General features: G+C 61.5%; 1 protein-coding gene across 1 annotated transcript; it reads left to right on the top strand.

Moving 5' to 3' along the window:
• Nucleotides 1–269: 269 nt before the first annotated feature.
• DOHH (deoxyhypusine hydroxylase) lies at nucleotides 270–6246 on the top strand. Its single transcript, XM_074978269.1, has 5 exons — nucleotides 270–389; nucleotides 995–1345; nucleotides 1969–2045; nucleotides 2891–3128; nucleotides 4673–6246. The coding sequence occupies exons 2-5, from the start codon at nucleotides 1072–1074 to the stop codon at nucleotides 4987–4989; spliced, it is 906 nt and encodes a 301-aa protein (XP_074834370.1). The 5' UTR covers nucleotides 270–389; nucleotides 995–1071; the 3' UTR covers nucleotides 4990–6246.
• The last annotated feature ends 8125 nt before the right edge of the window (nucleotides 6247–14371 follow it).

Here is a 14371-nt window from a genome sequence, read left to right as displayed (position 1 = left end):
GGCGCAGTCAGCCTAGGGGTGCGGTGGGATACAGGGGTGCAGGACGGGTGCTGCAGGGGGACGGTCTGGGGAGCCCCGAGGCTGCGAGGGACGCCGCACACGCGGAGTTGGCAGGACACCCCCGTTCCGCTCCCTGCCGTCGCAGCTCCAGGCACGTGCCGGGGCACCGGCCCAGCCGCCGCGCGCTGGTGCCTCACGTACCACGGTCCAGCGACTGGGAGCTCGCCCCGCCCACCGGTGACGCAAAAGCCCCGCCCCGCCGGGTCGTACCACTCCCCGCCTCTTCCGCCGCCGCGGCCTGGACTGTGCGACACCCCCGCGCTGTAGTGGTGGAGCCGGGCGGCCGCACGTGCGCCGGGAGTGGAGCGCTGGTCGCGGCCGGACGGCGCGTGAGTGCGGCGGGGTCCCCTGCCCGGGGCCGGGCCGGGCCGGGCCGTGCGAGGCCCCTCCCCTCCCCTCCCCTCCCTTCTCCCGGGTGTCCGCCGGGCTCGGAGCCGCGGGACAGGCCGCCCCGGCCGCGGCATCCCCAGCGTGAGGCTCCCGGAGCGGGGGACCCACGGCTGGACCTCGGAGCCCTGCAGTTGGGCCCCGCGGTCCGCGGCCGGGAGCGGGGGGGATCCCACAGCTGGAAACCGGCTGGGGCGCGGAGCTCCGCCCGGCAGCCCCAGTCGAGGGGTCCCCGCTGGGGGGGGACAGAAGGACCGAGCGGGACCCCCGGCCGGGAGCGGGGGGCCCTTCTGGGAGCCAGTTGGTGCCCGAGCCCCTGGCAGCAGCCCCAGCTGGAATTTCCGTGATCTCCCCCATTTGCACAGTGGGGCTCCAGTGGGGTCCTTCTGCCCCCGCCCCCAGCCGGGGACTCCACAGCTGGGGCTGCCAGCCGGGGCTCCGTGTCCCGTGGGGCTTGCCAGGGAGAGACGGGACGCCTGGCACCCCCCGGAGCTGTGGGGCCGCCTTGCCTTGGGTATCCGCCTCCTGAACCCCCTGTCCTGCCCAGGTTGCGGCCGAGCCGCTGGCTGTGGAGTAGGAGCCGCTGCTGGGACCCTGGACCCCGGCTTTCCCCCTGCATGCGCCATGGTCACGGAGGAAGAAGTGGAGGCCATTGGCCGGACGCTGGTGGATGCCACGGAGCCCCTGAAGACTCGTTTCCGAGCCCTCTTCACCCTGCGCAACGTGGGCGGCCGTGCTGCCGTGGACTGGATCAGCCAGGCCTTCGGGGACGAGTCGGCCCTGCTGAAGCACGAGCTGGCGTACTGCCTGGGGCAGATGCAGGACGAACACGCCATCCCCTGCCTGCTCCAGGTGCTGCAGGACACCAGGCAGGAGCCCATGGTGCGCCATGAGGCAGGTAGGGGGGCTCTGCTGGAGCACAGGCCCAGTCTACTCCCCTTGGCACAGCCGGAGCCGGGCAGGGATGGGCCGAATCGACGCTTTGAGTCACAGCTTGGGCCTGCAGGGCGGGAGCGTGCCAGCCTTTCCCTAGTGCAGCTTACTTGTGCTGGTTGGCGCCCCTGGGGCAGAGCCGGCGCCCCAACTCGCCTGCTCCCTCCTGCGCAGTGGCTGGCCATGCAGGGTGCACGGCGGCTCCTAACTCCCTTAGACAGCCAAGCTCCCAGAGCTGACGCCACGTGGTGGTGTGTGTCCAGTGCCTCCAAGCTCCGAGGGTCGATGCGGGGCTCATTGGGGCTGATGTGTCGCATGTCATCTTGATGGTGGGCCCAAGTTCATCTGTGCATCAGTGCTCCACGCTGCCTCCCCCTCCTCCGTAGCTTGGCTGTCGCTCCTTAGACGTGCTGCAGCCAGGCACACTCTAGGGCTGTGTTCCCCGCCCCGGGAGAGGGGCTAGGCCTCACTAAAGGTGCCAGCAGCATATCGGAGTTTCCAGCTTGTGCCCGGCCCCCCTGCGCAAACTGGGCATTGCCCTCAGCCCTCGGGTTAGCTGGCTGAGACAGACTTTGCCCTGTGTTCCAGGGGAAGCCTTGGGAGCCATTGGGAACCCACAGGTGCTGCATGTGCTGAAGCGTTATTCGGAGGACCCGGTGATCGAGGTAAATCTTTCTCTGCACTCCCCTGCCACCGGCACCGCTGATCATCCCGCCCGGCAGCATGGGCCAGTGGGCAGAACTTCGCACAGGGGCTGTGGAGACCCCACTCTGCCCAGCCCCGCATCTCGCTTGCTGGGCAGCCTGGGGTAAATCTCTTCCCTGCTCTGTGCCTCAGTTTCCCCTCCCTGTCCATCTATTGAGACTGAGCCCTTCAGGGTAGAGCCTCTTCCTGTTTGTCCGTCCAGCACCTGACCCAGCGGGCGCTTGATCTGGCTGGGAGCTGCAGGCTGTGCTGTAATGCTGGCACGAATGTGGCAGTGCGAGGGCAGCAGTTTTTGGGGTGTTGTGCTGATGGACACCTGTGTGTTTTCCCATGTGTGGATAACACCCCGGTCCTGCTGGCCGTGCCGCGGGGCCTTGGCTGCGGAGCTCCATTTGATACCCAGCATGTTTGCTGCTGCTGGGATTCTCACTGATCAGCAGCGGAAGTAGTCCCAGTAAGGGGTTATTTGTACCCACAAGGCCCAGTTGCTCACCGCAGAGGTGTAAGAAGAAGTGGCTCCTGTCCTTGTTAATCTCTCTGGACAGCCAGACCTGGAGGGAGCAGGTCAGAGCTGCATGCCTGACTCCTGGCAGGTCCATTGCTCCTTTCGGGCGAGGCTTGATGGCTGGGAAGAAGCCCTGTTGTCCCAGAGGGGAGCACACCTTGGTGGTATCGCAGAGTGCCTGTGGCAGAGCTGGGACCCCCAGTCCTGTGCTCTGGCCAGTGTGTGCTGCTGCCTGGCTGGCAGAACTCTGCTCTCCCCAAGGGATCCCCACAAAGGTGTCTCCATCCTATTCCGCGGCAGGTAGCTGAGACCTGCCAGCTGGCGGTCAAGAGGCTCGAGTGGCTGCAGAAGCACAAGGAAGACCCCAGCGCCAGCCCCTACCTGTCTGTGGACCCCGCTCCCCCTGCTGAGGAGAAGGATGTCACCAAGCTGCGGGGGACCTTGCTGGACGAATCGCGCCCACTCTTCGATCGGTACCGCACCATGTTCGCCCTGAGGAACTTGGGGACCGAGGCTGCAGCGCTGGCGCTGGCTGACGGTAAGAGAGCCCCAGGTAGCTGGTGCTATGGCTTCTGCGTGCCATCTTCCCAGGGCAAGGTCCCCTCGCTGAGCCCAGGGATCCTCCGTGGGGCCCCATGCTGCTGTGCCGTCCTAGGACTGTTCCCCGTATGAGCAGCTGCTCCCAGCATTGTCCGCTGGGGTCAGCTGGGTGGTGCCTCACCTGTGCGGGCTCAAGGCAGTGTTAGCAGCTCTCCCCGCTCCCATCTCCACCTCTCCAGGGCAGGAGGAGCAGGGCCCCTCCCCTGACCGGTCCATGGTTTGTGTCACGCTTTCCTTCGGGACTCAGCACCACTGGACCCTGTGCCATGTGCCTGCCCCGTCCCCTGCCTGCTGGGTGGGAGAGTCCACAGCCCCCCTGCCCTGCTGGATGTCACCTCAGCGTTCAGGCTCCTCCTGGCAAGGGAGTTTGCCCCGGGCTGGCCCTGGGCAGCTGAACCCCAGTGCTGCAGAGGGGGAAGGGGAGCCCCCATCCCGCTTTTCCCTTCTCCAAAAGGGCCGGCTGGGGAGTTGGCAGTCAACCCCCGCTATGTCTGTTCTTGGTTCTGCTTGTGCTGCGCCCTCCGATGGGCATGAGAACTCCCTGGGGCAGCCCAGAGCTGGCTGGGGGGAGGAGGCTGCCCCTGTACTTCTAGTTTTGGGGTGGTCCTTACCGAGAACAGCTGCTCTAGGGGACGTGCCTGCTTTCCCCACCCACCTGCAGATCCCCTGGGCCAGTCCCCAGCCCGCAGGGGAGGGCCCAGTACAATGGGAGACATTCGGAGTGTTTCAGAGGGGGCGCTCACCCCGATCTAGTGGACGGGTTGGCGTGTGAAGGATGCTTCGGTGCTGTGGGTGACCAAGACCTCGTTCTGCAGTCTAGGCACCCTGCTGCTGCCAGGCTGGTTCTGGCCCCTGGCAGGGATGGACAGAGCTGCATGGGCCCTTTGTGGGGCCAAATCCAGTCCCACTGCAGAGTCCCTTGGGGCTCGTAGCCTGGGATCACTACTCCCCACCACCCCCTGGCCAGGCCCTCTGCCTTCCTGCTGGGTTGGTGCTGGTGACATGGCTTGGGGTCTCTGGAAGGCCTGTGACGGGTAGAGAGCTCTGGATCAGGGTGAGTGCCTCCCTCACCCACTGCTCTCATGCCTTGGCCATGCTCAGGGGGACCCCTGCAGCACCGCTGGCTGAAAGGGGTGTCCATCAGCTCCAGGGTTTACAGTTCACTGATTCCCAGCTCCTCACTGCCCAACCCCCCAGCACTCTGCACAAGCCAGAGTCCTGACAGGTTGTCTGCAGGTTGGGTGCCGTGCGGCCGCCTAGGCAGAGCCTGGCTGCACCCCTCCTTCCCCCAGGCTGCTTCTGGCACAGGTGGCCTGGCTTTGAGTTCCCTAGCCTGAAGGTCCAGGCTGCACCTGCCATTCTTAGCCTCCAGCCAGCCGAGCCCCCCAGCAACTCGGGGGGAGGATGGGGCCCAACATCCCAGAACGCTTCAGGGCGCTTCCTCGCTGTACCTGCTCCATCCCTCTCCTCCCGCCTCCCCAGGCCTGACGTGCAGCAGTGCCCTCTTCCGCCACGAGATCGGCTTTGTGCTGGGCCAGATGCAGCATGAGGCCTGTGTGCCCCAGCTGACAGCGGCGCTGGCGAGCGTTGCGGAGAACCCCATGGTGCGGCACGAGTGCGCGGAGGCGCTGGGCTCCATCGCCAAGGCCTCCTGCCTGGAGACGCTGCGGGCATTCGCCCGGGACAAGGAGCGGGTGGTGAGGGAGAGCTGCGAGGTGGCCCTGGACATGTACGATTACGCGAACAGCTCCGAATTCCAGTACGCCGACGGGCTGAGCAAGCTGCAGGCCTCGGGCTGAGCAGGGGGCTGGGTGTGTGCTGGAGGCAGCCCCTGTGCCCAGCTCGCCCCTTGCACCTGGGCAGAGTGGGGGGGAGGCCAGAGCCACGCATTCCTGCGCGCTTTGTGCCTGGCAGCAGGGAGCTGCTCGCACTAGCTGGCGTCTTTGGGTCCCTGGGATGGTCCAGAAGCCCAGATCCAACGGGGGATGGTGGGGTGTCTGTGTGTCTGTCTGCGCGTGCTGGGCTCTGGAAGAGAGTGCATGCTACTGACGGAGGCAGTGCCTCGAGGTGGGGGCTGCAGCAGCCTGGCAGAGCCTGTGCATGGTGCTGGAACCAAGCACCAGCCACAGTCTCTGCCCCTTCCGCTGCAGCATCCTTGGCTGAGCCTCTGAGAGCGGCTGAGCCCCTGAGATTGCAAGGGTCCCAGCCTGGCTTTGTTTCGGATCCTGATGTGCGCTGCCCGTGTTGCTGGGCGCCTGCTCTGCAAAGGGGCCAGGCAGTGGTGGCAAGAGAGGGGAGCTGCCTTACCCCAGAGCTGCCCTCTAGTGCCAGCGGGGGATCAGACGTTGTAGGGCAAGGCAAACCCCTGCCACAGCTGCCTTCTCGGAGGCTGCCCTCAGGGGGCTCTGCCATGGGGGGGTTACAGTGCATCACAGCTAGCGGGTGGCAGGAGGGCAGGAGCTGGTAGAACAGCTCTTGTCTCTCCATGGGGATAAGAGTGTCCTGCCACAGGGGCTGGGAGTGGATGGAGCTTGCGGGGGCCTGTCAGGCGCAGTGATTGGCTGGTACTTGGGCTGGAGAAAGCCTGCAGGGGAATAAATGCAGTGGTGCAAAATCTGGCTGTGACCTGCCTCTGATGAGCAATGAGCTGGGGAGGGAGACTGTCTCTGCTAGGCCTTACCCCACCTCCTCCACGCCAGCAGCCCTGGGGCGAGAGGTCAGGCTCTCTCACCCGCTGGGCCTTACCCCTCCCACCGGCAGTGTGTGCCCAGAGCTCAGGCTGTCTCACCCATTAGCCTCTTGCCAGCAGCCGTGTGGTTCCGGGTGGCCTGTGGAAAGGCTGGGCTGCACATGCACTGCTGGTGCAGCAGAGAAGGGCTCGCCCATGGGCAGGAGCCCGTCAGCCCTGGCTGGGGTGGCCCCAGCCGAGAGGTGGGCTCTGCTGTGCTGGGCACTGACCCACTGTGGGGTGAGCCAGGTCCCCACCCAGACCCAGATGAGAGCTGGGGGGTTCTAACACAGGCAGACTGGCCAGGGGCAAGTTGCTGCCCTGGGAAGTAGGAGCGGGGCCTTAGCAGTGGGGGCACACGGGGGGAGGGGTTGCTGCAGACGGCCTGGGCGGAGCAGCTCACTGCTGAGATGTGCTTAGGGCAGATGCTTGTGGAGCCCAGAATAGCTGGCACAGGTTGGCTGGGCCTGGTCCCCTGCTGCCTGGTCCCAGAGCCTGGCCCCATTGGCACAGCACAGTTTTAACAAGTCACCCCAGCCTGGGGGCAGTGGGCATGGGGCCGGTCTGGCTGTGAGCCTGCTCCCTGGGGGTGGACACATGCACTGTGCCTGTCACAGGGGGCCTGAGCTGCTCTCCCAGAAACCAGCACTGCTTCCTTCCAAGGCCAGCTGGGCCCCTTGGGATCATCTGGTCTGATGTGTGCAGCATGGCTGCCCTGAACCCACCTGGAGCGGAGCTGGGAGGGGACCAGCCTGTCCCCCTGTTAATTACACTCCCAGTCTCAGTGAATGGGCTTGGGCCTGGCAGCCCCTCTGCTGGCCTAAAGACGTCTTCCCCTTGTAGATGCTCATTCCTGGGTCATCTGAATGGCTTGTGCTCTTTGAGCCTCTCCAGCCCTTCCTGCGGCTCCTGTTAACAGCTCCCTGGGACTGGGGGCCCGTCTGGGACAGCGGCTTCAGCAGAGCTCTCTGCTGTTAGGCCAAAGGGGCCGGGTCACAGCCGTTCGTGGGGGCTTGGAGTGAGCCTGAGCCTGGTGGGCTGTGTGGGGTCAGAGACCAGCTGCTGGGGATCCATCAGGCTTGCTTGCTCCTGCTGCTTCCTGGGTTGCTCCCTGCTGGGGAGCTGTATCCAGTTTGTTCACACAGGCATATTCCTCGGCAAAAGCCCTTTGTGAGTCACCCTCCCTCAGTCCTCTAATTTCCTGAACCCTTTTATGTGGCTGTGGCCCTTGGTGGGGCAGAGGGACAGAGAGCCGCAGCCCCCCCAACGCTTGAGGGAGAGGGGCATGTGTCCCAGGGGCCAGGGCACTGACTGGGAGAGCCATGCCAGCCCCGTGCACCAGATGGGCAAGAGACTGGCAAAGGAAAGTGCTGCAGCCGTGGGGCTTGCCGGGTAGTGGGGGTGAGGGCATGCATTGGATGGGGGGGGCTATGTGGAGTTCGGGGGGGCAGCTGAAGGCAGCAGGTGTGTTACTGCAGTTCCCAACTTCAGCAGTGTGGGGGTGAGGGTGGGACTGAAACCCTTTGCCTTTTCTGCACCCCAGGAAGGCTTTGGCGGGAGGGGGAGAGTCTGATCCTCTCTAGCCCTGAGGGAAAGCTCCCTGGCTGGGACAGGGATTTCCCGTGTCCAGGAAGCCAACACGTCTCTGTGGGTGTTTTGGGGTTTGACACAAAGCCTGTGTTGCGAGGTCACATCATTGGCAATGTTCAGCACAGCCTGGGAGCTGCCCTACCAGCGGGGGCCACTGTGCACCCCAGGAGCAGTATTGCTGGTAGCTGTGTGGGACCCTAGCAAATTCATGGCCCATTTTGGTAAATTTCACAGCAGTAAACTCCATGATTTTGGATATTTAAATCTTAAATGTAATGGTGTAATTGTTGGGCTCCAGAGCTGAGAAGGAGGGTATTGCAAGGTTACCATTTGTGGAGGGAGGTTGTGGTACACTACCCTTACTTCTGTGTGGCTGCTGATAGCAGCATTGCCTTCAGAGCTGGGCAGCTGGAGAGCAGCAGCTGCTGGCCATGGTATGGTATTGCCGGTCTTCCTTCTCCACTGCTGCCCTCAGAGCCAGGCTCTTACTCAGCAGCTGCTACACTCTGGCCTCCCAGCGATGAAAGCAGTGGTACACAAGTGAGGGCAACAAGGACACAGTATCGCCACCCTCTACTTCTGTGCTGCCGCTGGTTGGGTGCTGCCTTCCAAGCTGGGCCTCCAGCCAACATTACAACCCCTGATCTCCAGTTGCTCAGCTCAAAGGCAGCACAGATTTAAGGGTGGTAATACCGTGATCCTCCTAAAAGTACTTGGAAATCCCCCAGCAACTCCCTTTTAGGTCAGGACCCCCCATATGAGGAACGTTGGTCTCCATGAAATCTGTACCATACAGGGTAAAAGCAAAACAAAGCCCAATTTCATGGCAGGACACCAGATTTCACAGTCTGGGACATTTTGTGTGGCTGAGTTTGGTAGGCGTCACTGATGGTGTCTCAGCTGGTCTGTGTTTTAGAGCTTCCGCTATTGACTTCTGTGCAGCTGGGAGAAAATAAGGCACAGAGAATTACTTGGGGAGTCAAGGGCAAAGATGGGACTAGAGCCCAGGACTCATGAACTTTCTAGTGATGGGGCACGGGAAGTGTGGAAAGTAGAAAGTTCAATGCTGCCTGAAGGTCCAGGGAAGAAACCCTGAATCCGTAGAAGAGTGGCTGGCAGAGCCCTCTGCTGCAAGACCCCAGCCACCATATTATCCAGCCTGGCTGGTTCCTGGCCCCTTGGCAACGCTGTTCCCAGACTCCCTGAGTTCGTGCACTTTCAGCTGCGCTGTAAAACTGTCAGTCCTTACGGAGGGCAAGAGGTGGCCCCGGGGCTCAACCTGGGTAATTCCTGGCTGGCTCCCTGGTCGCTTCCTGTGGTACGCACTGAGGGTTTGTCAGGTCTGGGGCAGTGTAACTCCTTTGCCATTCAACAGCCGCTGCGCCCTGCCCCAGAGGTGGCTGCACTAGCTTCTCTGATTCCCAGGCATCCACCGTGCAGGAGGTTTGTGGGGTGATTTGCTTCCCCAGGTGGGGTGGATGGGAGCCCCTGCCCAGCTCCTCACACCAGCTGCACCCGGTAGCCTGCCCCGTCACCACAGCTTTCCCGCTGGCCCTGTGACGGGATGGGGAATTCAAGGACTGCCTGTGTGCAGTGTTCTGCGCCTGGCCAGACCTCATGGGCAGCAGCGTCTCAGAACGGGGCAGAGGGCCTGGCACTGCCTGGTGCTGCCTTTGGCAGGGCCTGGCGCTGCTCTACTGGCTGGATTTGAGCCACGTTGGGCAGTGTGGCGCAGGGCTGCATGGACTCCAGAGGGTCCCTGGGGCAGGCATGGCTCCGTAGGCTCTTTGGGAGAGCCCATTTCAGGCAGCAGCTCCCGGCCAGGTGGCACCTGATGGTGCCTTTGGGATGTGCTGCCGGACGCCACGGGGCTGGAGAAGACCCTGTATGTGGACTAGGAGCCCTGGACACCAGCCACCTGCCCGGCTCCATCCTGTACCTGCCACTAACTCGTGGGCGTGTGGCCTATCCTGTTGTGGGCCAGGTGGTCAAGGACCTGGTGTACAGCTTTACTGGTAAGTAGCTGCAGGGCCATGGGCAGGCTTGGCAGTGCCCATGGGAAGGGTGGGAGCAGTCAGCAAGCCGGGACATGGGGCTGGCAGGTCGAGACACACCGAGTCCTTGCTGGGCAACACCGGCACTCCCCCACCCCCAACCACTCCCTGGTCTGTCATCCGTCACCGCTGAGAACAGCCTCTCTCCATCCTCCTCAGAGCCCCTCCAGGAAGTCGAAGGCTGCCGTCAAATCGCCCCTCGCTCTGCTCTTCTGCAAACTAAATAAGCCCAAATCCCTCAGCCTCTCCCCAGAGGCCATGTGCTCCAGCCCCCCAGTCATTTTCGTTGCCCTCTGCTGAACCAGCTCCGATGCATCCCCATCCTTTCTGTACTGGGGGGGCCACAGCTGGACACCGTACTCCAGATGCGGCCTCACCAGAGCCCAATAAAGGGTTGATCTGCAGCCAGTGCTCCTACTAACGCAGCCCAATGTGCCATTAGCCTTCTTGGCTACCAGGCCACACTGCTGGCTCGTGTCCAGCCTCTCATCCGCTGTAATCCCCACGTCGTTTTCTGCTGCAGAGCTGCTTAGCCAGTCCGTCCCCAGCCTGTAACAATACTTGGGATTCCTCCGTCCCAAGGGCAGGACTCTGCACTTCTCCTTGTTGAATCTCATCAGGTTTCTTTTGCCCAACTGTGATTTCTCGAGGTCACTCTGGACTCTATCGCTACCCTCCAGTGTATCTAATCTTCCCCTCACCTTAGTGTCCCCCATGAACTTGCTGAGGTTGCAAACCGACCCCCTTCTGCAGGTCCGTGGTGGGTAGGGAGCAGCCCGGGGGTTGTGCGTGTTGCCCATGAGGTATTTGGTTTGCTGTTGCCCATGTGCAGGGTTGCCAGATTCTAGCCGCCTGCGGTAAAGGTGGTTTAGCTTCTGGGCTATTCCCAGCTGGAGCCCTGGAGCCCACCGTGCGGCCTCTCAGGTGGGGTGGGCCACGTCCCTTCCCGCCTCCCTGGCTGTGCGCATGTTTAGACTGGGCCTTTGGGTCGGAGCTGGAGGAGCAGCAGGAGGCTGGTGAGGGGCTGCTGTGGGGAGGCGATGGGCGTGCAGGAGAAGCGAGAGGAGGAGACCGCCAGGGAGGTGGAGGAGGGACGGGGCTGTGAAGCACCCCACAGCCTGCCTGGCATCCCCTGGCACTGCCCGCCCACTCCTTGTGGGTCCATCACCTCCACAGCCTCACACCAAAGAAATTCTCAGGGGACGGCTTGGCACAGGCACTGGTGGCAGCTCGGGCAGAGGCCTTGGGGAGCGGGTGCTGGGGGCAGCTCAGGTGAAGGGACTGGTGAAGCAGGTGCTGGGGCTGGCAGAATTGGTCCTGTGGGGGCAGAGGGCCACCAGAGCGGGCGCTGGGGGCTCTGGGGCTGGCAGAGCGGGCGCTGGTGCTGGTACAGCGGGTGCTGGGGCCGGTGCTGGGGCCAGCGAAGCGGGTACTGCAGGCAGCAGGCTCTGGAGGGCCCAGAGGCAGTGGCAGTCACATGGCACACGCTCCCTTAGCCAGAGGGGGTCATGAGCTGGAAGAGTCACCTGTGGCTCTGGACTCCCGTCCCTCACCCTGGGCCGCTGCTCTCTCAGTCTGGGCCTGGACCGGTAGCAGAGATGGGCTGTGTGTCCTGCTTGGATCCTGCCCCCATCCAGATCTGAGACCCTGTCTCCCAGATCAGGCCCCTTTCTCCTCCCACCCCACTGGGCAGGGCTGGGCCCAAAGGGACCCAGCGCCCATGAGTTTGTCTCCCTGGCATGTTGACAGCCCCCTCCCTCCCAGCCCCGCTGTAGCCACCTGCTCTGGGCTGGTCTAACTGGTGCAGCCAGGGCAGGGAGGCCTAGTGGGCACGGCCAAGCCCCTGAGGCCTGCACTGCCTGGCTGCGTCTGTCCTGCCGGGGCAGCATTTTGTCTCAAGGTGGCCCTGGGAACCAGGGCACCCGAGTGCGATCCTGGCTCTCCCTGCACTCTGGGAGCGGGCAGTGGGGAGATGCGAGGCTGTGGGGGTTGGGTCCTCTCCTCCCAAAGGGGCCTCCACCATCCACTAGGGCGCAGCAGCTCCGTGGGGCTGGCACCCTCGGCACCAGTGCCGGCATGGGCCTGTGCCGATGCAGGCTCCCCTGCGGAGAGAGGGGCCTGCTCAGGCTGGGACCCAGCCCCTCAAGGCCAGGTTGAGCCACCCGGCCCACGCTGGGCTGTCGCTGGTGCCAGGGCAGGACGGGTCACTGCTCTCGGCAAGTGACACCCAGCACCCGCAGCGTCAATTCTGCCAGCCCCAGCACCTCGATCTGGACAAACGCACGACCCTTCACGACCCCAAACCCTGCAGTTTATGCCCACGTGGCTAATGGCGGAAAGAAGCCCAGGTGGCACTGCCACCTGTGGCTGTCAGGGCTATGCAGGTCCGCCATGCTCCTGCTTAACTACCCTCGCACGCAGGGCTCAATCCCCCTCCTGGCCCTGCCCCGCAGCAGGCCATGGAACGCCCCCGGAGAGCTGCAAACAATGGATACTGCTGGGGGGCGAAAGGGGGTCAGTGTAAGGCACCGGGCTGGCCCTGCCTGGGGCCAGAGCCAGAGGCTGTCTTGGGACAATGCAGCAGGAGAGAGGCTCTGCATCTGCTCGCCAAGACGATGGTTTGTTCGGTGGTTGTTTTGAAGCCAGCAATGGCCTGAGCTGGGGCAGGGGCAGGGGATGCTGTTGGGGTTGGTAGGAACAGAGCAGGTCTCATGCACAGGCCCTGGCTCTCCTGGTGGGATGCTGCTCTGCTCTGGAACCAGTTGTGTCCCGTTTGCTCTCTGCCTTCCAGGGCCCTCTTCTTCCTACGCACACCTGCTTGGCGTCGTGGCACGAGCTGGGCATTTACAGGGGCAGTAGTAACCAGGGCAGATGACTCCCACTGACAGCTGAGGACTGGGGTATCACTGAGTACCAGAGCTGGGGATCACAGGGGAGGGGGTGCCCGTAGTATTGGGGATCACAGGGCAATGGGGTGCACCTAGCATTGGGGATTGTCATGAATGACTGAACGCAGGGAAAGGGTTGACCCTCACAGAGCCAGCTCTCAGCAGGAGGCAGTCAGGTAAGCCAGTGCGGGGAGAGAGACTTTTTTGAACTGAGAACAATTGCAGTCTGAGGGGTCTTTTGTCTGCGTGGCAGGTTTAGCAGGGACAGAGAGATGATTACTCCTAAGCAGATGGAATGAATCCAGTAAATATCCTGACTGTCTCAAAAATCAGCCATACATATGTAAGTTGAAGGGAAAGGGGTAGACAGATGCCATCAGGTTACAGTTATTTCGGATTGGGTGTGGACTATCTTTTTTTCAGTGGCTTTGGTTAATGATTTGCTTCCTTCCCCTGTAATGTGTACTTTTAAGCTGAATCCCAGGGAAGTAATTCTCTGTGCTGCAACCGGTATAATTTATTTCCTCTTGTTTTGTGAATAAATATGTTTTTAAGCAAACGATTTGATCTTTGTGTCCTAGAGGAGAGGCTGGGTATATTCGTGCCTTAATCCGAAAGGTCAGCTGCCAGATTACAGCTCTAGTTCCCAAGCTCTTTCCTAAGGGAGGGATAGGAACTGGGGTTCATCCTACTGGGAGACATTCCCAAGTGGTTTTTGTTGGGTTAAAGGGTTTTTTTTGATTCCTCTGTTCTACTTGGGTGGTGGCAGCACCCTCTAGGGTCAGGGAATCCCTCCCACCTATAGTTCAAGAAGAAGAATTCTGCATGGACTCCCCCAACAGTCAAAGTGACAGACGACTGCTTCTGCCGACATGCACGGTCAGAAAGTGGAAAAGCAGCATCGCTTGTCCCATATCTTCAGCCGCGCAGAACACAACACCATCAATGGCCTCGGAAACAACTCTGGCATTATAATCCAAGAGGCCAACAAAGGAGGTGCTGTTGTCGTCATGAAGAGGACAGACTACCAAAAGTCTGCTGCCAGGCAACTCTCCAATACCACGTTCTACAAGCCACTGTCCTCTGATCCCACTGAGGAGTATATAAAGAAACTATACCATCTGCTCAAGACCCTCCCTACGAAAGCACAGGAACAAATCTACACAGAAAAACCCCTATACAGCGCCCCCCAGGTTTATTCTATCTACTGCCCAAGATCCCTAAACCTGGAAATCCCGGACCCCCCCATCAGCTCAGGCACTGGCATTCTCACTACAGGATTGTCTGATATGTGAACGCTCTACTCAGATCATATGCTACCAGCACTCCCAGCTATCTTTGAGGCACCACCAACTTTCTGAGGAAACTACAATCCATTGGTGACCTTCCTGAAAGCACCATCCTGGCCACCATGGCTGTAGCGGCCCTTTACACCAATATCCCACATGAGGATGGACTTCAAGCTGTTTGGAACAATATCCCTGATGAGGCCAAGGTGGCAGAGCTTTGTGACTTTGTTCTCACCCACAACTATTTCAGATATGAGGACAATTTATACCTTCAAATTAGTTGCATCTCTAAGGGCACCCACCTGGCCCCACAGTGTGCCAATATTTTATGGTTGACCTCGAACAACACCCCAAATGGTGCTCAGTGACAAAGGGAAACAAGGCAAACCATTACTGAGGTTTGTGTGTTTACCCCAGACCAGGTACAGGCATCAGCTCAGTTACTGGGACCCCTAGAAAGGGACTCAGGTCTACACTGGATGGTGAGATGGTGAACATGTTGTCATGAACTGGGTGGAGGCCAGTGGATTGAGTGATCTTAGCCAAAGCCTGTGCTAATGCTTCTGACTGGGCGGTGATATGTGGTGCTGGGTGGGTGGGTATGTGGAATGATGTCATTTTCACTGGATGGG

This window comes from Carettochelys insculpta, chromosome 27, assembly GCF_033958435.1.
Source record: "Carettochelys insculpta isolate YL-2023 chromosome 27, ASM3395843v1, whole genome shotgun sequence".
NCBI classification, from domain to species: Eukaryota; Metazoa; Chordata; order Testudines; family Carettochelyidae; genus Carettochelys; species Carettochelys insculpta.
The sequence above is the reverse complement of the archived record's forward strand: the minus strand, read 5'-3'. Positions and strand labels throughout refer to the sequence as shown.